General features: G+C 36.4%; 2 protein-coding genes across 11 annotated transcripts in view; one reads left to right on the top strand and one right to left on the bottom strand.

Moving 5' to 3' along the window:
- The window catches only part of LOC127166505 (centrosomal protein of 95 kDa-like), a 54,910-nt gene extending 42,785 nt beyond the window's left edge, over positions 1-12,125 (bottom strand). For 5 of the 7 annotated variants that reach the window (XM_051111831.1, XM_051111832.1, XM_051111836.1 and 2 more), the window contains exons 1-6: positions 11,918-12,124; positions 11,173-11,301; positions 9,696-9,800; positions 9,408-9,521; positions 9,167-9,257; positions 1,222-1,337 (exon numbers count right to left, since the gene is read on the bottom strand). In XM_051111831.1, coding sequence (XP_050967788.1) covers positions 1,222-1,337; positions 9,167-9,257; positions 9,408-9,521; positions 9,696-9,800; positions 11,173-11,301; positions 11,918-11,936 — 574 coding nt within the window. In that variant the 5' untranslated portion in view covers positions 11,937-12,124. Of the gene's footprint in view, positions 1-1,221; positions 1,338-9,166; positions 9,258-9,407; positions 9,522-9,695; positions 9,801-11,172; positions 11,302-11,917 lie in introns of all 7 variants that reach the window. The other 2 variants (XM_051111833.1, XM_051111834.1) reach the window with 2 other exon arrangements.
- A 461-nt stretch (positions 12,126-12,586) lies between these two features.
- The window catches only part of LOC127166535 (probable ATP-dependent RNA helicase DDX5), a 74,258-nt gene continuing 64,143 nt past the window's right edge, over positions 12,587-22,701 (top strand). For all 4 annotated transcript variants that reach the window (XM_051111891.1, XM_051111892.1, XM_051111897.1 and 1 more), the window contains exon 1: positions 12,587-12,718. The gene's annotated coding sequence lies outside the window, so the exon portion shown is untranslated. The remainder of the gene's footprint in view (positions 12,719-22,701) is intronic.

Here is a 22,701-nt window from a genome sequence, read left to right on the forward strand (position 1 = left end):
CCAACTCTCTAACCATTAAGCCACAACTGCCTACCGCCATTTTGTTGTGAATGACATGCAGAGCATGCCGTCAAGCTGAATGCCAATTACCTTGATGCAGCGAGACCAGAACAGAATTATCAAAACACCCTGTAGGCAGTTGATGCAGACCGGAAGCTGAGGCGTAACCTAAGAGAAAAGACCTACATTTTCTGCCAGTACCGAGAATCGAACCCATGGCCTTCGGGTTACAAGTCTGACACTCTAACTATTAGGCATGGGTCCTAGTGTACATGTATCAAGCCATCTTGTTTGAAACATTTTTCTTCTTTAGGTTATGCCTCAGCTTCTGGTCTGTATCAACCACTTGCAGAATATTCTGATAATGCTCGTCTGATCTGGCTGCATCAAGGTCGATAATGCATTATCTATTGATAATTCTGCCAATTAATCGAGTAAACACACACACACACACGTCTGGTTAATTATCTTTGTGGGGACTCTCCATAGGCGCAATGGTTTGTATACTGTCCACACTGTATTTTCTATCCCCTTACCCTAACCCTACCCCTAAACCTAACCCTTACAGAAAACTTTCTGCATTTTTACTTTCTCAAAAAATCTTATTCTGTATGATTTATAACCTTTTGTACCCATGGGGACCACAAGCCGGTCCCCACAATGTAAAAAATTTCAGGTTTTACTATCCTTGTGGGGACATTTGGTCCCCACAATGTAGCAAAAACAAGTACACACAAACACACACATACATACATACATATACACACATACACATATATATATATATGGGTAAAAAGGGTTTAACTTTTATTTTGAAATTGCGATAAACAGTAAGCATATTTAGAAAGATATTGATGTAATGTCCTGTGTTTGGATAGGTTTCTAAATGATTTACCTTACAAGTCACAATGAATTAAAGTGCACGAGAATGTATTTTGTTTAATTGTTCATGGTGTGGTGTGTGTTCACTGTTCACTGCTGTATGTGCCCACTTGGATGGGTTAAATTCAGGACATGTTACATTGTCATTTAAAAAAAAAAAAAAAAGTAAATAAATTAGACAATTAAATAAAGATGATCCAACAGTGCCAGAAACTAGTTATTATTGTGACAATTCTGTCAACCCAAGTGTCTTTCATGCCAGCCCCGGCATGTGTATAATGTGTAATAAATGAAAACTTGGGTCCTGCAATGCTATAACTGTGATATTCTCATATGCACCTTTTTGTTTGGCCATGAACATGTGAGCAGAATCCCCCAGTCGGATGAGCTCTGTTGACTTTAATTCATTTCCATCCCAGGAATGGAGGGAATGTTCACTGGACTGGAGTGCAGAACTGAAGACAGAAAGACATACAGAATGAAATTAGGCTTAGCATTTAGTTTGCTGAAGGTGTAGCTATGAGTTCATGTAGTAAAATTTCAAAGACTTTAGTTTGGAAATATCCTAATCAGGTTTTTTGGGCCCCCATCCGATCCAAGTCATTTAATAATGAATATCTACTGATACAGAGTCCCGATCCAATACTTGTATTTTCCTAGTGCTTGGTACACACTTTCTGGTCCTTGAATATGATTGGATGAGAGGTCCACCCATGGAATATTCACACAATAATGGCACAGGAACTGTTTCACCGTTTGTATCACTCCACTTGCAGCATTTCTTACAGCAAGTGTCATGGCAGATGCCAGAATTCACTATAATTTTAGAAATAATACAGTTTTTTGTCACGGAATGTAGCTTTAAGAGTTTTTAGGCGAGAATGTATTTTGTTTAAATGTTTAAGACTTCAAATATGTGGTTGGTTATTAAAGAAAACACCTATGCTTCAACGTTTTTGGAGATGTAAGCTCCAGGGCATTAGCGGCTGTTCATCGCTCATAAATCCGCTGAGAGCAGTCTTACCTCGGCCAGATCTTCTGGAATTTGGCATTGACAAAACTGTGTCTTCCTGATAAACGGGCACTAAACATCACTAAGAAAAGTAGGAGAAGCCACTGAATATAATAAAATTAAAAATATAATAAATGACTTGAAATTCAAATGAATGAATTCAGAGAGAGCAGATAAAACAATACTTGCGGTCATTGCTTTCGGGGGGCGGATGCCAGCTGTTTGGGAACGCAATCTTGTAAGATAGTTCTTTGAGGCAATTACACAAAAATACCTTGACAGCAGACTTTGCTCAGGCATTTTAGAATGACCATAACAACATTTTAGATGCTGTGCAATAGTGTTGGGCGATATGCTCAATTTTCATATTGTCCTATCGTCAGCCTGTGAGATCGTCGACACACGATATTATCATGCTAACTTATTTAACTATACACTTAGTTTCATTAACAGAAAGTGAACCAACAAATGTTTTCAATATGACTTAATTTGTGTTTAACATGATAACAATTTAATAGAAACATTGTAAGTTACTAATGCTTACGTTTCCTTAGTTACTCAAAAAGCACAAAAGGCAGCTACAGAAAATGAGCGAAGAATATTAACATAATGACTAGCCTAGCCTGCATTTATGCACTTTAAAAACACTCCCGGTACCACAGGTGAATACAATAGTTGCATCACTGTATGATGAAGAAATCTCTCACCCCTTATTTACACTGCACACGTCTGCGGCTCGAAGGGGGGGGCCATTCCTCCCAAAATGAGTTACTTTCCCCTCCTTGCTGAACGTGATTGATTTCAAAAGTGAAAGTAAAACCAGAAAAAAAAAATAAATAAATAAATAAAAAAACGGTACTGTCGTCTATCAGCACAAACCTACTGTGCAATGAGATCAGTCTGCTAGTTAGTTAAGTTATCCCATCCCATAACGCAGTCACATGACTTTTTTAGGGTGTGTGAAGGAATTCACTCCCAAAATGCGTTGCTATCTCCCGTTATTCACATAAACCCTTTTTCGCACAATTCAAAAACCACCTCAAGTGAGCGTAAAAACTAAGAGTTCTTTTTCTGAATTTTGGTTTCCATCACTCATTTCTGATGTGATACTTCAAAATACGCATAAAAGCAGGGTGATGGAAACAGCAATTTTGACGCCATTAGATGGCAACAAGAGACTTTTTGAGCGAGTCAGCAGTAAATACTCTTATATTGAAAGAGACTGAAACAGGGTTGTAAACAAGGTAGTTATTTTTTACTTTCAACAACCAACAAATGCACTGAGCAGTGTTATCATCAGAAATCACGCTTAAAAGGATAGTGTGACAAAGATATCTTACCAGTGTATCATTAGTATTTTTATTTAATATTGAAAGAAGAAACATAAGAGAATAGCTTCTTTTCAATTTTTTAATTAAAGAAAAAAAAACTTTAGTTTTTTTTTTCTCTCTCTCTTTTACAGGGAGAAAAATGAATAAACAACTTGAATATTCAATTTCTACACATGGGCAGGAATGAAACAAAAATAAAGGACTGCAGAAATTAGTACACCCTAGATTTCATTCAGCAAATGTATAATATTCTAGTACTTAGTATGTCCTCCAAAACTCCAAGAACACTGCTCTGACCCTTCTTGGCACTAAGTGTACAAGTTCATGACAAATTTTCACATCTGTCCTGTTTAACTCCTGGAGTACAACCTCCTTAAATGCCCTGGTCTTTAATAGGGAGTTTTGCTCAGCTCATCTTTACAGAATCCCCCACAGCCACTCAAGTGCATTAAGATTGTGTGAAATACCCACTAAAGGTGTCCACTAAAGGATATTCACCTTAGGAGAATGAATATCTTCATTGTCTTGCTGAAAAATGCCCAATAATGCAGGGAATGAGGGTTGGGTAGCATCTTTGGTTTCAATTTATTGTATTACATCACACAGTGGTGTGTGAATTTATGACAGCATTGATAAAGCACCACTCCCTCACACCTTCAGCACTCATTCATCCCAATTTAAGAGCTTTACTAACACCGAACGTCACTGTAGGAACCAGGCACTTTTCACTGTACTCATCCTCTAGCAACACCAGAGCATTTTGGATGCTTTTGGATCCAGAATGATTGACTTGGTATCTTAAGACTAGAGTATGGAATCCCAGAAGTCTATATTTTGTAAATTTGAGCCTCAGAAGAGGTTAAATGAGTTTATTGTGCTTTGGCTACAGTAGCTAAATCTAGTGGTGACAACAACCATGCATGTCACTTCTGCAGGGTGCGTCGTACTCTGTGCTTTTGCTGGCTCTGAGACACTTGTATGGTATTTCCCCGGCTATTTTTCTAGCAAAAGATTATTTGATCCTGATTATTTCAGGAGCCTTGTCACAAGTGCATTGTTTTTGAATGTCAGTGCTACTTCTGCTATAATTTCACTTATACAACAATAATTTGGTATTCTTCTTGTCCCACTATCCTCTTTTATTCTAAGAAATAAGTCACCTGGCAGTTCTCTCCCAAGTGGTTTCACTGTTGCCAGCATTAAGTCTGAATATGATTCAACAGGCTATAAAACACTTTTAACTGTCAGGAAATTACTTGTCTTTAAGAAATTTGGTTCAATATACTTACCTGTTGATCAAAAATAGCCTTAAACCTACACTTTTTTTTTTTTAGCTTTATTTAGTAACTTTCAGGAGGCTGTACTCATTTTTGCAACACAACATTTTGGCACTTTGATAATAAAATCTTATTTTGCTTAATAATTGTGTTTCTTTGGTAATCGATCAAGCAGGATTGTTGGAACATTACATCTCCAAAGAACCCTAACATGTCTTTTAAGTAAGGAGTAATCGCTGAATTTGTTGTGTACTCATTTATGCTGTGCACTGTATGTGTATATTACACACACACACACACACACACACACACACACACACACACACACATATATATGTATGTATGTATATATATATATATATACACCTGAAGTATATACTCCCACCTGAAGTTCGAAGCCTTCTTTACATAAAGTTTACCACCCAAATAATAAATTGCAAATATGAAAACTTTGGACGTCAGTGCAGTTTCAGTTTTGATTGTAATTAATTAGTTTAGGCTTACACTGGACAGCACAAAGAGAATGCACAATGACTTTGCTTCGGAAGTTTAGTTGGCAGAGAAAATAAAACCCACCGTTTTGTTTGACATCAATTAATACTCAATATTAAAAAAAAACCAAAAAAAAAAACTCAGCAAGTTATGACTGCTGTGTATTTACACTTGAATACTGGTCTGCACTTGACTGTAGCACATTTATCTGTTTAGAGTTTTTTTTTTAACCCATCACAATTTATTATAACTGTGTGAACTATACAACTACTCACTTTGACGTTCTAAAGGCTTATTATCTGCTTTTTTTTTTTGGAACACAAAAAAGAAGAAAAAAAAAAAAAGTCCTGCTTGCACATGTTCATTTAATGGCAGTGAATCATGACATTCCAAACCAATACCAAACCCATGCACGCGTTGTGGTACTCTCAATAATTTTAACATGTCTTTACTACATTTCTGTTCCTTGACCATGGTAGGACCCTTGTTCTCTATGTTTTTATTTCTATAATGCTTGTTAAACAAGTTTAGATGCATGTAATGTTAAAAACTATGATGCATAATTCAATGTGTCATTTTTGTCCATGTTTTTTTTTTTTTGTTTTCTTCCCACTTTCTAATAAATGTTCAAGTTTTGATTTTTTACTGTTGCCTCTAGTAATTCGGTGTCTGCTTTTTCATTTACAACCTATTTTTGGTTCATTTTAAGCAAGCAATAGTAATTTTCAATCAATATTTGAGTTAATTAAAACAACCCAGCATGTTGGGTCACAGATTTAAAATAACCCAAAGCTGGTTTTGTCCATATTTGATCCAGCGTTGGGTTACCAAAATAACCCAAATTGGGTGGTTTTAACCCAGTGTTTTTTTTTTTTTTTTTAGAGCGCAACAAACAAAGTGTAAACAGGGTGAAAATAAGAGATTCATTGTGCAGTGTGGGGAGCTTGTTAATTATAATGGAACTTTGTGAGATCATGATGAACTAAGGAGAGTGACAGCTTTTATTGTTAATTAAGGGAGTTTGCAAATGTGATATTGATTTAATACAACAATTATGAAAATTCTGGAGGCACTTGGCCAAAAACCAAAACCGAAAATGCTTTGTAATAATTATTTACCATTTTATTAAAGGAGTCCTATTATGCTTTTTCATTTTTTGCATTTTAGTCAGTGTGTTTTGGGCATAAAAAATATCTACAAAGTTACAAATCTCAAAGTCCACTCCAAAAGAAGATATGTCTTTTTTTTACTACAACATAGCTTTTGCGTAGCTTGTCAGTGATTTACAGCTCTGTGTATTTATTGTCGCTCCAGCTGAATGCACATGATGGAGATTTACTACTAAATCACAGAACCGGCTTTACTGACTAGATGCACATGGCAATCGTATGTGATTTATCGTGCAGCCCTAAAACGGAGTAATATTAAAAATTATCCTGGCACTCCTAAGCTTTAAAACAACATAGATGGGTGTTTCTCTTCATCAGTTTAAAACAAGTCCAATAAAGTGCATCCATCCACAATTAAAAGTGCCTCACACGGCTCCGGGTGGGGTCAGTAAAGGCTTTCTGTAGCGAATTGATGCGTTTTTGTAAAAAAAAAAAAATAATAAAAAAAAAAAATCCTTATTTAAAACGTAAGAATCACTTTAATCTAGCTTGTGCTAACAGTTGTACATGGAGCTGCTTTGGAAAGGGGCGTGGCAGTACTGAAACACCATCTAAGCTGTTCGCCAATCACAACACACTAGGACAGCTAACCAATCGCAACATTTCATTTTTCGAAAGGCAGGCCTTTATCAAACCTGGAACTAATTGAGCCATTTGTGCCAGGTAGCGGCTGAGGACGAAAATTTATTGCAATAATGTAAAAAAAAAAAAAAAAAAAAAAAAAAAAAAAAAGCATTTTTTGAACCATCAAGCATAAGAGCATGTTCTAGTACACCCCCCAAAACAAAATCAAGACTTTGTAAAAGAGCATAATAGGACCCCTTTAAATAATATAAAGTAATTTTGTAAGATTTTTTAATTTAACTCAATCATTTGAAGGCTTATATCGCCACTTCGTCACTAGCCTTTAGCTTAGCGCCGACTCTACAGCCACGATACAGCCTCCTCACCTCGTCAGGTAATTGGGAAACCACACCGACACAGGACTTTGTTTTTAGAGCAAGTAATGATTGCTCGAATAAATAAGTTTTGGCGTGTGAAAATCCATGTCCATACAATAGATGGTAATCTGACGGCAATCAAACAATAGAAACACAAAAAACACAAAAACAGAAAAAGCTGCTGGAAAAGGCCACCACACACATCAGCACCAGAAGTCACAGATCCGTTTAGATTAAGTCTCCAGTGAACTGAATTCACAAGAACCAGGAGATCTGGGGGCATTTGGCCAAAGGTGTTTTTACACCACAGACAATGTTTGAGAAGAAAAAAATCATTATGAAAATATAATTATATTAGCAATTACATTAGCAAGCTTTAAAACACTTTTCTTAGTGGTGAAAATTAGATGGTCAAATCGATTTTTTCTCAGGTACATGTAAGCTTCACATTGAACATCATTTACATAGTCCATATCAACAACAACAATATATCTTGACTCCATATAGTGGGTATTTTGGGAAAATCCCAGGTATTTTGAGCAGCAGGATTATAAAAAAATATATATGCTAATATAAAATTAAATTAAGTAGCCTATATAAAATTGCAAAATAAATCTATCAGTACTTTTTTACTTAAGTACATAAATTAATTAATTTACTTAAAAAAGTACTTTTGTACTTTCGTCCACCACTGTTCCTACCGCAACACAACTCAGAAAATGAAATATTGATACGATGACCAAGGCTACTGAAAGAGCTTAAAGGTGGCGATGGATATAAGTGTAGGCTTAAACCAAATGCTGTACCAATGATTTTCCCCACAAAGAGTCTAAACGCACCCGGATATCAAATGAAATCCATGCTGAGAAACTCCTTCAGTTGCTCCAGCGTCATGATAATAATATTTAGAATGTTTAATATTTAGACTCTTTGTCTCTGGTTTTTGGTTTAAGCCTACGCTTTTATCTATCGCCACCTGTAAGCAATTTCAGTAGCTGTGTTCAGTAGCTGTCTTCTTAACTACATTGGTCTGAAAAAATTAGACAGCTAGCTAACAAAAGCACACGAAGCAGTTTATTCTTTCCAGAATGTTTACTTCTGTGATTGCTTGTTTCCTTTTCATTTGTAAAACTGAAATACAATAAAGAAGAAATGAAATTACAAATAGGTGTCAGCCATACACCATGACCAGACAATGGGCAGAACAGTATCACTATTTTATAATGGCACCCCCCCCCATAGTCCAAAATATGTATAGAATGATGTGGATATTTAAATTACATAAACCGTTCTTGGGTTTTCTACTACATATTTCAGTAAGAAGCATAATTTAGGTTATATTAAGCTATACAAGTCTTAATACCTAGGGTTCCCTTTAAAGCGGGCAGAAAAGAACACACGGCCTAAAGCGCTGCCCGTTTTTTTGCTTGCCATATTGTTGTGATTGTGCACTGGTACTGACAAACAATAGATATTTCAGACTGACAAACACAGAACGCTTGCTGAAGAAACAGAAGTTAACGCTGCTCGTTTCAGATGTGCTTATAGGCTTCTTGGTCTAAATGTCACCCTGCCCATGATGTCTCGCCATTCCACTGGACTAATTTCACACATGCTTCAGGACAGTGTCACATTTTAGGGTCTGCGCTCCCTTAAAAAAATCCCGCAATGCACTGCAAAAACCAGGGAGCATCAAGGCTCACTATGCTCCCTTATCAGCAAATTCCAACACATTTCTGAAGCATGAAACATAAAACGCACAAGCCAATTCAATAAATATACTGACATGCAACAAAATCTGAATACCAGCAGTGATGTTCTGGAACAATGTACGTTGACGCTGTACGTAGCAATGTCGTCAGAAATTGAGTAACCACTGTCCCAATATGTTGTGAGCCAGGGTCCTTACCACTGCCTGAATTTGTGCATATGTGTGGTTGCATGAGAGAGAGTGGGTGAGTCTGCTTGGTAGACCAGGCTCGCACTAGCCCAACAGTGGAAAAGCAGCAAGTGCAACTGTGAGAAAGTGAATCCCTCAATTATCTGCGTGCTCACCACTTACTGAATGGTTAAGAGATGACACTGCATCTTGTCTGTGTCCTGATTTCGATGCTGATAAGATGCATTGGCAGCACTGGTCTTTCCACTGAGCCCTGAATGTGTGCATAAAGAAATTTGATTTGTTTAGTCGCAAAATGATGCATCAGCAGCAGCTTATACATTGAGAACATCTAGTAATCTCAGTGCTTTGTTCAGATGATGAGCACTGGCAAACATAAGGCTGTTAGTGAGATATAAATCACCTTTATGCTGGGGCTCCTCGTCACTCTGCTGCTCAATGAGGTAGTCCAGCAGACCATCAAAAATCTCCAACAGGTTTCTGATAGATTCTTTTTCTCCTCTCACTATATTCTCACCTACAGACAGAAAGCATGAGTTATATACATGAAGCTACACAAAACAAATAGATAAAAAAAAAAAGGCATACTTGACATTTTTATAGTTATGTAGACACTTTTTAGACAACATCCCTCCAATGACAAGTGATTACAGTTCATGAGAAGAGAGATGGACACAATAAAATGTCTAACCTGTGATGTGAGATAAACTAATCTGAAGGTAGTCTAAGGCCAATGAGTCAATTACAGATTGCACATTGTGGATGTCATCTTCCTGACGCTCAGCAACTACATAATCTGAGGAAGAAAAGACCGAAAAAATGAGATTCACAATCATAATATAAAAAGGTTATAATCTTTCTGTTCAATTGTAAGAACCAAGCTGAGGCACAAGCAGTCCACTGAATCTGTCTGGTAGATAACATACAATGGTTTTGTCATTATTATTAAAAATGTATTATGTATGATGAATATTTTTTTTTTTTAACTCGTTTCCCCATTCGAAAAACAACAACAACCAAAACAACAACAAAAAGTAAACAATATATAAGGTCAGGTCAGATCTTTTTTTTTTTTTTTTTACCTTTAATATAATATTCAAACAAACAAAATCCATGTAACTAACAGAAACTTGATAAAATAATACTTGTTTGAACTGCCTTTTATTTCTAATACAGCAGCCAATCAAAGTATACCAACTTTTTTTCCCACTCTTCCTTGCGAAAGAGATAAAGACTGATCATATTGCATATGGGTATCCTCTCCTGTATGGTAATAATTTTCCGCCAAAAGTATAACAGTCACAGATCAAACAAATACTGGCATGCAATTTTTTCTTTCACGCATGTAAAAAATATACTGCACAAAACTTAAACATTACGGAAAGCTATCAGAATAGCAAACAATATGGTCAAGAATTGTAAAATAATAAGCATAAACGTCAAATAATAAGCATAAATCAAAAATTTAAAAACGCATTAAAAAAAGCTTGAATAAAGCTTTGTTGTGGTGCTGTTGTTGTGGTGATGAGCAGTCTTGTTTTGTGTCAAAGGTACGTTTTAAAATGATGGTCCAAAGTTCAATTTGGTCTAATCTCCCTTTTTTTTTTTTTTTTTTTTAGTACCCCTGGTACCACAATGAGATCCCAACACATTCTTTGTAAACTGTTTGTAGGCTACAGCTTCAGCAATAAGATGGACCAAGAAAATGTTTATTAATGGTTAATTAGCATCATTTAAATGACCAGAAGATATAATTAATTTTCAGTAAGAGTTTGAACATGAATGGTAAATCCAAAACAGAACAACATGTCCCATTATAAAAGGATATGCACATTTCTGTAATTTTAAATTTTTATTCACGATTTTTGTTTGTCAATACTACATTAAAGGTGGAAAAGATCTAACATTATTTTACATGAATTTATTTTTACATCTCAAAAAGCTCTGATTTTAACTGCAGTGACTTTTTACAGCCATTGTATAACATAACTTCATGACAGGTGAGAGGGAGGGAGAAAGGGAGAGAGATGAGTACATGATGAATGTACATAACATTACATTTTGCACCAATAGCAACTAAAAACTTTCTGTTCATCCTTATTGTTGCAGTGTAAAAACACTACATCTGTCAGACATATATTTGCATAGGGCTGAAGCAACATGAATACCTGGTACTTTTTCTCCCAAGATCGCCTCATACAAAGCCACAAACACATTTGCGTCACACTCCGAGATCCTTTCCAGCCTCAAGTTAATGTGACATTTCAACAACACATTGTTTGCCACGTCCACCCAATCTACACAAAAACAGTTCATGAGACAATTCAAACACAGGGTTTCAGCAATGAAAATATCATCTCACACCTACTACACCAATCCTAAATATGGAGTGAAACCAAGCATGCGCACATTGATATAATTTGCTTAAGGTTGTAGATTGTTTGGTATTTCGGCATTGCTGGTCAGAGGTTTTTGCTGCATCAATACAGAGACCATTACTTCACAAAGACAGATCATGACCACACAGATAACGTTAGATATTATGAACACACACGATTATCCTTGGCGCTCTATAGCGCGCCGTTCAGACTCAAATCCAACTCAACTTTTAGAAATAGAAGTCAAATGTAAGTCAGCTTGTTTCAATCTTTGATAATGCTATATGACACAAATGATTTGATTTAACATCATTTAAGCGATTATCTTTTTACAGGTATAAAGAAACATTTCATATTTCAGCTCTGTCCAGAACGTTAGTTCAATGGGACATCATTCATCATAGCTTTCCGACCCTGGGTCTAACACTAAATTACAGTTACACAACCTTAACATGTAAACAATGTAACGTTAGCACTTCAAACTACTTAGCTTGCGGCTAACGAAAACACATCAACCTCAGCAGCACAAACTCACCCCTTTCTTCGGGTCCCATCGAGCAGATTTTACGTTTAAAAACAACACAGCTTTAAATCACAGTTTACTAACTTGAACCCCTTCAGTCGATGAAACAGAAACTCAAACAGAGATAATAATGTTTTAAAAACTTGAACAGCTACTGCGGTTTAAAAGCTTATCGTGCTAGTATTGGCTAAGATTCTAGTGACGTATGTGGATTGCCTAATATGACTAACGTTACCAGAAACAAACTCCACAGCAAGAGCCGAATGTTGAATAGCTGTTATAGTGCCTGAAGTAGGTTGTAATTTTAATTATGCATATTACAGAAGTGAAAAAAAAAGAGGAAAATCAGAATCAGACAGTCAGAAAAAGTTGCTGACAATCTTGTAACAATACCGATATATATATACATATATATACATACATACATACATATATATATATATAAATATATATATCGGAATTCATGAAAATAGTTACTCAAGGTGCATGGTGTGTATTTTATAGAGAAAAAAACGTATTCGTGCCTTGTTTTTTATTAGTTTAGCACATGCTTGGATATGACGAAAAGTAAAATAATAAATAAATAAATAAATAAATAATAATAATAATAATAATAATAATAATAATAATAATAATAAGTAGGCTACGCACTGCCTCTAACGCGCATTGATATTTCTTGCACGCGAACAAGCGGCCATTTTTTCCCGGCTGTGTCTTCCATCATCTGATTCATTATTTTCATTTTGTCTGACTTGACATTGCAATTTACAGAATGCCTGGATATTCAGATAGGGAACGCGGCAGAGACAGGGGGTAAGCTAACGTTAAGTCTTTATTTTTGTCGTGTAAGTTGTTGTATTTTAACACTGCTGTTTCGCGTGATTAAAATCCTCTTATAGGCTAAACACTAACGTTAGATGACTCTCGAACACTGTGGAAAACGAAGTCATTTTATTAACCAAAATAATGAGTTCAACGCTGAACTATGCTCTTTGATCTTTTATTGTATTCGCTCTTTTTATATTGCCTTTGGGCCTTTTAGACATAATCTGATTGATTTTGGTGATGTGCTTCTTACGGCAGGCGACTGACGCACTCTCATCAAGACTCCTCATTAGTAGTATCAGACCTTGTGCGTATGAAGTCATTCTGACGATGCTTGTCATTGTTTTCTGTATAGTCCACCTATGTTAGTTAATTTAAATCTCATTAACCAAGTCTTCAACAGAATTCGCATTCTGTTATCAGTTTATCAGTACTTTGTTTCTTTGCTGGTCAGATTCAAGATGGCAACAGGGTGAAAGGTGACGAAGGATTTTAAGTCCTTAGTTGTGTACCAATGAAATGGTGTACTATACACTATGCACTCATACAATGCGACATGTCATGCACCCAGCCATCTAGTTGTGTGGTTTAAAAGGTTATTTTGTCGGCAGGGATCATATTTTGATAGACCCTCCCCTTTGGCTACGTAAGGACAGCGTAAGGACAGCATTGCATAGTAATGCATTACTATGCTGCATTACTATAGTATGTCCTGAAAGCGTGTACTTTTTATGAAAAAATAAATAAAGAAATCCTTTGAAATGCGCAGTAAAAGAGTAGGCAAGCTGCCACATCATAAAATGTTGTCCTGTGGCATAATCATCCTATCACAGGTTAAAGGCAGTTGTATCTAGAAGGGATACAGCTCTGACTAGAAACTAACAATGAAATTAAATTTTCTACCTATTAGATTGTGTTTTATTAAAGGGTTAGTTCACCCAAAAAATGAAAATTAGCCCATTATTTACTCACCCTCAAGGCATCCTAGGTGTATATGACTTCCTTCTTTCAGATAAATTCAATCAGAGTGATATAAAAAATTATCCTGGCACTTCAAAGCTCTATAATGGCAATGGGCAGGTTTTTTCTTTTCAACAGTCTGAAAGAAGGAAGTCATATACACCTAGGATGCCTGGAGGGTGAGTAATTTATAGGCTAATTTTCATTTTTGGGTGAACTAACCCTTCAGCGTTTACATCTACCCCAACTCTAAACCTAGCCCTTACAATAATACAAAAACAGTATTATTGTTGTACAGTGTAGGGCTGTCAATATTTGTCGAATTTAAAATAAAAGTCCACATTCAAATGCAAAAAATTGCATTCGAAATTTAGGTGTGCGTAGGGGGTGTAATGGTATGAAAATTTCTTATCATGATTACAGTGACCAAAATGATCACGGTTATCAGTATTATCACGGTATTGTTAAAATGTACTGGAAATTACTTTTTGTTTGCATAAACCCTAAAACAATATCATTACCAGTGGTGTCCGGATTTTAAATTACAACATGACTGACAACAATTCCTGTTTGTACGGTATTTAGCAGAAGTATCTACCTTGCAAAGTATTGCCAGTTCATCTGACCTACTGAGCATTTATATTCATCGTCTCGTCTGTCTTGTGTATGACCATTGCCTGCCTTGTTTCGATTACGTTTATTGGATTATCCTGTGCTTTGTTGTTTTGGATTGGACTGCCTTTCAGTGTACGAACTTTGCCTGCCTCACATTTACGATATCTGCCTACTGGTTTGGACTTGTTTGCTGTGGATTCTAATAAACTACTGCGTATGGATGCCTCGTTACAGAATCAAATAAATAAAAAAAAATTAATAGAAAGCCTCCAATAGGTGAGGCAAACGGCAAAGATAACAAGCTTTTCAAAATGAAACAAAAAGAAAAGTAAAACTAAACTGGCTGACCGTGACAGTGCTTGCATGTTTTTTTGCAAACGAATACCAACATGTTAATCTTCTCTGGTTTAAGCGGTCTTTTTAACTGAAAACCAAATCCTGGGTCTGCCGTCATTTCCTTAATATTCGCTTCATTTTGCCGCACACTGTGAGCACTTTCGCGCCTGTTGAAGCAGCAAATACAAACCAGGATCTATACAAGAAGCGCTCACACCAAAATCACCTCTTCGCGTGATCAACATGGAAAGTAATAGAAGTCACTAATTCATGTTTAATTATAATTTCCCCAAATAGGCTAATTGTTTCATGTGCTGTACTGTGCTTTGACAGGGCTACGGGACACGAACAGGACATAATTCATGACTACAACTTGTTAATTAGTTTCTACGATTTATTCATTTATTGATTTGTAAAATAAGGGAACAAATTAATAAGTCGTATGAACGAATTCTTAATTCGCTATCACAAAATCTTTTATTTCCCACCCGCATGTTTACCACAGTAAGAGATGCAAAAACATGGATTAAAAGTGAATGACAAGAAAATAAACCTGCAAAATTAAAGGGTGAGATGGTGAGGATTTGGGAGAAAAAACTATAAATATTATTTATAGTTTGTGGAAATTTTGTGGCCTATACCGGCAAAACAGAACACATAGAAAAACAGCAAAACAGAACACATTGCGTATTGCTTTAAATATATGGGCTTGAACGGCATGAATCCAAAATCATGGTCGCTATGTATAACATTTGCCTGCTAACCAATTATTTATTTTATAAAGAAGGCTTTGTACCTCATTTGTGTCATAATATTCATGTAAAAATGTTGGTATGAGCAACAGTGTGTTCTGCCTTAGCGCCGCCGGTGAAAGAGGTTCAGTGGCCACGTGCCATAAATACTTTGGGGATCAGTTTATTTTAAATGCCGATCATGTCAATTGGAACACATTGTGATTGTGTTTCAAAATACAACAACGAGCACTGTGAAAGCGTTTAAAAAGGCGCATTCAATGGTCTAGTGACTGGTATGAAACAGCCAGCAGTAAAATGATCCCAAACAGAACAGTGACGCGCTCTCTTCATTTTTTTATCAAATGACCATATTTACATCTATTTGTTTTACAGTCATGCTACTAGCCTTTTTTAGACGAAAAACTTTAATTCGGGTGAGGAAGCTGGAATTTTGCACATCCATAGCACATCCTGTCATGCCACTATATGCCACTACAATAAACACATTTTGCAGGATTAAAGTTAACAATTTAAACGACAATCGATCATGGAAATGATCGAAAACTGACAAGAAGTAGGGAAATGATCCCTACTTCTTACCAAATGGGCATTATAGAACCCAGGTGAGGCTGCCACTTGCTATAATTGTTTACTCGGTTATCACACACTGAATGCCTCATTCTGTACATCCATTCTCGGTTTAAATGCAGCGATCCAAAACAGTGAATGCAATCACCATTTAGGCAAAACTTTACTTTAAGAATGAGCCACACTGCTGACGTGATCTAATCGCTAGCACACCCTAGATTTTCATCCAAAAATAAAAGCCTATATGGCATGTCGCACCGCCCGACAGTGTTTAGCGTGCAGGTTTCACTCTCACATGACTAGCTGTCGTCACAGCGTGGTGTAAGATAAGTACGCTAAGTACGATTTGACCCAAGCCAATGCATTTCCATTAATGGCAACAAAATTTACTAGTCTATTCAAAAGAATGTTGTGGTCAGTTGTGTTAAACGTGGCGCAAAGATCCAGTACCACTAACAAGTACAACCACGATCAGATGCTAAGAGCAGGTCATTTGTAACTCTAATGATAGCAGACTTAGTACTATTATACAGTCCTGACTGGAAATCCTCACAGATACCATTTTCTCCAAGAAGGAACATAATTGTGAGGATACTACCATTTCTAATATCTTTGACAGAAAAGGGAAATTCGAGATCGGTCTATAATTAATTAATTTGTTGGGGTCAAGTTGTTGTTTTTAATGAGAGGCTTAATAACAGCCAATTTGAAGGTTTTAGGGACATATCCTAATGACAATGACAAATTAATAATTTGCAGAATAGGATCTATGACTTCTGGTAGCACCTCCTTTAGTAGCTTAGATGGAATAGGGTCTACCATACATGTTGTTGGTTTAGATGATTTAACAAGTTTATACAATTCTTCCTCTCCTGTAGTAGAAAATGAATGACTTTGTTCCTCAGGAGTTCTATAGTGCACTATCTGATGCAATACTGTAGCCGATGGCTGCACAGTTACAATTTTATCTCTAATAGTGTCAATCTTGGAAGTAAAGTAGTTCATAAAGTCATTACTGCTGGGAAAAGTCAACGCCTGTTGATGCTTTATTTTTTGTTAATTTAGCCACTGTATTGAATAAATACCTGGGGTTATGTTCGTTTTCTTCTAAAATAGATGAAAAGTAATCAGATCTAGCAGTTTTTAATGCTTTTCTGTAGGCTTGGGTACATTCATGCCAGGCAGTACAAAGTACCTGTAGTTTTGTTTTCCTCCAGCCACACTCCATTTTCCGGGCTGTCCACTTTAGGGTGCGAGTGTGCTCATACCATGGTGTTGGACTATTTTCCTTAATCTTCCTTAAGCGTAAAGAAGCAACCGTATCTAAAGTGCTAGAAAGACTTGACAGATTATTTTAGCTGACCCCAACTTCATGAGACTAATGTTGAGAATATAGACAACACAGAGAGAATTAAATTCAGCGCTTTCATTTCCAACATGTGCTCATTCATGGCTGCATTATTAAATTTACATGTTAATTGGGACAGGACTTGATGGATTATTTTACGTGGCTGTGAGTTTGTCTATTTCTTAGAGCCAAGCTGCATAAACTAGCTACTTATCAGACATTTAACACATGTAATATGTGCATTAATGGCTGTTATGTTAAAGGGGTCATCAGATGCAAAGTTCACTTTTACATGTTGATTGAACACAAATGTGTGTTGGCAGTGTGTGTACACAAACACCCTATAATGCTAAAAATCCACCCAATGGTTTTTATTTAATCTGTAAAAATAATTTCCCCTTTTTCAAATGAAGCCATTCTCAGCATCTTCTCTGTGTTTTGTCACACTGATATAGGCCGCTCCCACGATAGATTGATTGACTGGCCATCCTACCTTAGACCCGCCCTAATGAGCTGTACAGTCCAATCGCCATTGTTTCAATGCTGGAACAGGGACGTAGACAAGAATGGCTCCTAAGCGATTAAGGTGTTCTGTTGTTGGATGTAATAATGAACATAGTAGTCATCATTTACCCAACGCAACATCAATCAGAACAGGTTTTGACAAGATAAAAAGGGTGTTTTTTACACTACCATTGAGAAATTTTACCCAAAGCATGTTATAGACTTTTTATTAAGACCCTAAAGAATCATGTCAACTTGTGGAAAATGGGCATCCGATGACCCCTTTAAATAAAGTTTACTAATTACAGCTAAGCAAGTGCTTTACCTATGCACGCCCTTGTTGTTGTCTCGTCTCCCCTAGTCTCGCGTAGCCAGACCTTCAGACTGACGGCAACAAGTCAGTCAGCATAGAAAATCAAAGAAGAAGAAGAAAACAAGCAGTAAGTCATTGATCTGTTCGTGCACGTATAACAACAATGGCGTCTGCATTATATCTCTTTTTGTCTCCACTAAGTGCCTCAAACAAAACTCCTGGACATCTCATAAAGAGTCTATGCCGTGAACCTTGCATACTTTTGAGAATCCTACGTTTAGCTGATCTTGATAAATGCTCATTGTCACTCATGTAAACACGACAGTTTTCTTCTGCAATCACACGTCTGCGCTTTGTTTCCCAGCGGACCGAAAATAAACGCGACACTCGCTTCCCCCGGAAATCCGATAAAATTCAACCAATCAGATGACGACTTCGACATTCCTGAAGTGTTTCCAGTTAAGTGTACCATATGCATCAGACGTTTAGCCAACGTTCCGTGGGCGTGACGTCTGAGGCTGAGACTAGGTCTCCCCTGACGTGCTGAAATGGTAATCCTGCCAGTAATTCTCAAAACACCCGCAAGATGGCAGCGTTCGTCTGTGAATCCGATATTACAAAACCAATAACCGATTATGGTGAAATGCTTCGATTTTGTCAATGAGTAGGTGCTGGCACGTGTTGTCTAACCCCAATAGAGTTCAGAATGATAAAAGATGATAGATGATAATGCATCTTTTTCATTATCAACATGGATATTAAAATCAACAACAATTAAGACTTTATCTGCAGCCATCATTAACTCAGATCAGCAAATTCTTTAATAAAATCTACATAGTGCCCTGGTGGCCTGTATACAGTAGCCAGTATAGACAATACAAGGGATTTATCATTAACACTTGTTTCTCTGGATAATGTTATATGAAGCACTATTACTTCAAATGAGTTATACTTGAAGCCTGACCTCTGAGAAATGCTGAAATTATTGCTATAAATTGTAGCAAAACCTCCCTCTTTACCTTTTAGACATGGGTCATGTTTACCCATCTGTCCCCACATAGGTGAAAAAGGGACTTTTCTCACATCTTCTCTCAGTGATATGTGGAAACAGATGTCTGTATCTTAATATACTGTGTGTGTATGTCCGTCTCAGAAGATCAAAGTGTCTGTAGACCTTACATTTGGGCTTTTATTCACATTTAAACATTGATCATTGCACATAAAAAGCGCTCAAATATGGTGAACAAGGTAACTCAGCCATTTTATTTTTTATTTATCCTTTATTTAATCAGGAAGATCCCACTGAGATTAGTAGGGATGTTCCGATCTGCCTTTTTTGCCTCTGATACCGATTATGATACCTAAGGTTCGATATTGGCCGATACAGATACCGATCCGATACAAGGTTTTGTTTGAAAGTTGAAGGTTTTTTTTGTTTGTTTGGTTCATTTAAATAAATGTAGAATTTATATATCTCTGTGTGTGGAACTGATAATCATTCTTTTACAATCTACTAAATACAGGCTACTTCATTATAAAGAAACATAAATGAATAAATATGAAAAAATATATATGTATATTCATAATCTATGACAAAAAATATGGATAATTCAGCAGCAAAAAGTTATTCTAAAAAAATCAGTGTACAGTAATTTTAGAAATCCAAACATTTTGTGAAAAAATTATTTTGTGGGGAACAAATAAAGGTGTTAAAATATTACACATTGCTGTTTGTATTATTATAAAATCCATTAATGAAAAACAACGCATGTATATATAAGTATATCAAATTAGAATACATTTCTTTTAAATGTATAGCATATTTTTAATAAGGCAACAGCATATGATAGATAAGACAAAACAAATACAGTGCGGCAAGCAGCGCTTACAATATGCGCATCTGGTGTGTGGAATGATGCGCTTGAAGCAACACGGAGTCACGGCACTCAGCGCTTACAATATGCGCATCCGGTGTGCCGAATGATGCGCTTGAAGCAACACGGAGTCACAGAACGCAGCGCTTTGCATTAAAAGGTTCAAAACAGAAGGGAATGGAAATTGATGCGTAGTTAATTATATCTGCAACAGTAATTGAGCCTTTCTTTTAACAGTTTTAAATTTCAGTTACTGTGCCCGTTAAAAACTAGTCTTTTCTAAAAGTAGTCTTTTCTACTCTCGTGTTTGGTTCTCACAGACACCCGGTAGCAAATAACATGATTTAAGAAACAACATTAAACTCCGGCATGATAAAGTTCTTTTTATGCGAAATCATAGAAATTTATCCACAAATCAAGCATAATAATGGGAACACAGTATGATCTTGGAAAGAGCTTTACCGAGCTGACTGTCGTAACCGAACGCAACCAGGGTTTGAAGGCTGAATGAATGACTGACAGCCACAGTGGAGAGAAGAGTTTGTGTGAACTTTAATGTAAGGACATAAATATTCATACGTACCTCACATTAAGCTATGGTGTGGCTACAGAAGACTTGGAATACAGTGCAGGAAAACGTGATTGTGCTTTATAATGCTTGTATACGGCTTTATGGTAACAGAATAATATGCGCAATATCGGATTTGGATCGACCTCTATGACCGATACCCGATCCGACAAAAATGACAGTATCGGAGCTGATACCCGATATGAATATCGGATCAGTGCATCACTAGAGATTAAGGGCTAATATCAGAATCGGCCGATAGTGGCTTTAAAGGTTCATGAAACCTTGGACTACTTTTTCTGAGATTTTAGCAGAGGTGTTTGTGTTGCACATCATAGATGACAATGTTAGAATCTGTTCATTTTAATTGTTGGAGAAAATGGGTAAAATTTGAGCTTTTTGGCGCTATTTTCATCTTCCGGGGTTAAAATCTACATTGTGCTGACGTCACAGTTTGTGGCAACGGACTATAGTGCATTGATGACGCCTTGGTGTCTCATAATTATTTATGAGGCTGCATGTTCTTATCCTAATTATTCACAACAGCGTGTGTTGATTTGCTATGACAGATGCTTTAGACTGTGAGATTGTGTATATTAATTGAGAGAAACGTTCATGGATTACTGCGGTCAGGCCAGCCTCCACTTAGAAAAACACGGTCATTCTAGTCGCCACTTTATTTTGAGGTGCGCGCATATACTACGCGTTAAGGTAATAGCGTGCAAAAACCTACATCAATGGAAAAGCGATCTTTAGCTTTCATTTATTGAGCCAGTTACTCTGTCAGTGTTGAATGATAACAAATGTTGCTCAAATGTTGGGTAATATTCAATGTAGAATTTCAAAATAATATAAAAATAAATGATGAGAAACAACAAAAGAAAAGCCTTTCATAAACGTGCAAATAACCGTTTTTATATGTAAATTCACATTATTATTATTATTATAAATAAAACTCCCTGTTTCCACAAAATGTTTCACTTTAAATTACACTCAGTCAGTTTCAGGACTATCTGATGTGGCATTACATAATAAAAGCCCTCCAAAAACTCATAAATTACAAGTTTTGTCTTTAATTTTGGATAGCTCTAAAAAAAGGAACTCTGTCATTGCACAGACCAGTTTCAATTCAAATTGACAGTACAACACCCCAGTGTGTCACTCAGCCAGTTTCAGGACTATCTGATGTAGCATTACATAATAAAAGCCTTCCAAAAACTCACACTGTATATGTCCAATTTTGTCTTTCATTTTGGATAGCTCTAAAAAAAAAACCTCCCTGATTGCACAGAGCAGTTTCAATTCAAATTGACAGTACAACACCCCAGTGTGTCACTCAGTCAGTTTCAGGACTATCTGATGTGACATTACATAATAAAAGCCCTCCAAAAACTGATATATGACCAGTTTTGTCTTTAATTTTGGATAGCTCTAAAAAAAGGAACTCTGTCATTGCACAGACCAGTTTCAATTCAGATTGACAGTACAACACCCCAGTGTGTCACTCAGCCAGTTTCAGGCCTATCTGATGTAGCATTACATAATAAAACCCCTCCAAAAACTCAAAAGTACCCAAAATCTAAGGGTGTCACTTAGCCAGTTTCAAGACTGGCTGGCAGTCCACTCCAGTGGAATAGCTCTAAATAAGGAAACTGTCAATCTGAATTGAAATTGTTTTGTGGAAGCATGGTGTTTCCTTCTTAGAGCTTTCCAAAATCAGAGACAAAACTGGTCATATAGACCATTTCGCTAGATGTAAACAACACTGGTCCAGAAGCACTTCCTGTTTTTTTGTTTTTTATTTTTTAATTTATTTCACATATACAAATACATCTTAAAGGTGCTAATGTAACATTTTCATCCAGTCAAATGTTATGTTGGTTGTATTTTTTTGTGATGTTTGTGTAAAGTTAAAAAAAAAAAGAAACAGGAAGTGTATCGGGACCAGTATGTTTACATCTGACGAAATGGTCTATATTAGAGTCTGGTAGGCTTTTATTATGAAATTCTACATCAGATAGTCCTAAAACTGGCTGAGTGACACTCTGGGGTGGTGGACTGTCAATCTGAATTAAAACTGGTCTGTGCAATCAGGGAGTTTCTTTTATAGATCTCTCCAAAATCAAAGACA

Source organism: Labeo rohita, chromosome 6 (assembly GCF_022985175.1).
Source record: "Labeo rohita strain BAU-BD-2019 chromosome 6, IGBB_LRoh.1.0, whole genome shotgun sequence".
In the NCBI taxonomy this organism is placed as follows: domain Eukaryota; kingdom Metazoa; phylum Chordata; class Actinopteri; order Cypriniformes; family Cyprinidae; genus Labeo; species Labeo rohita.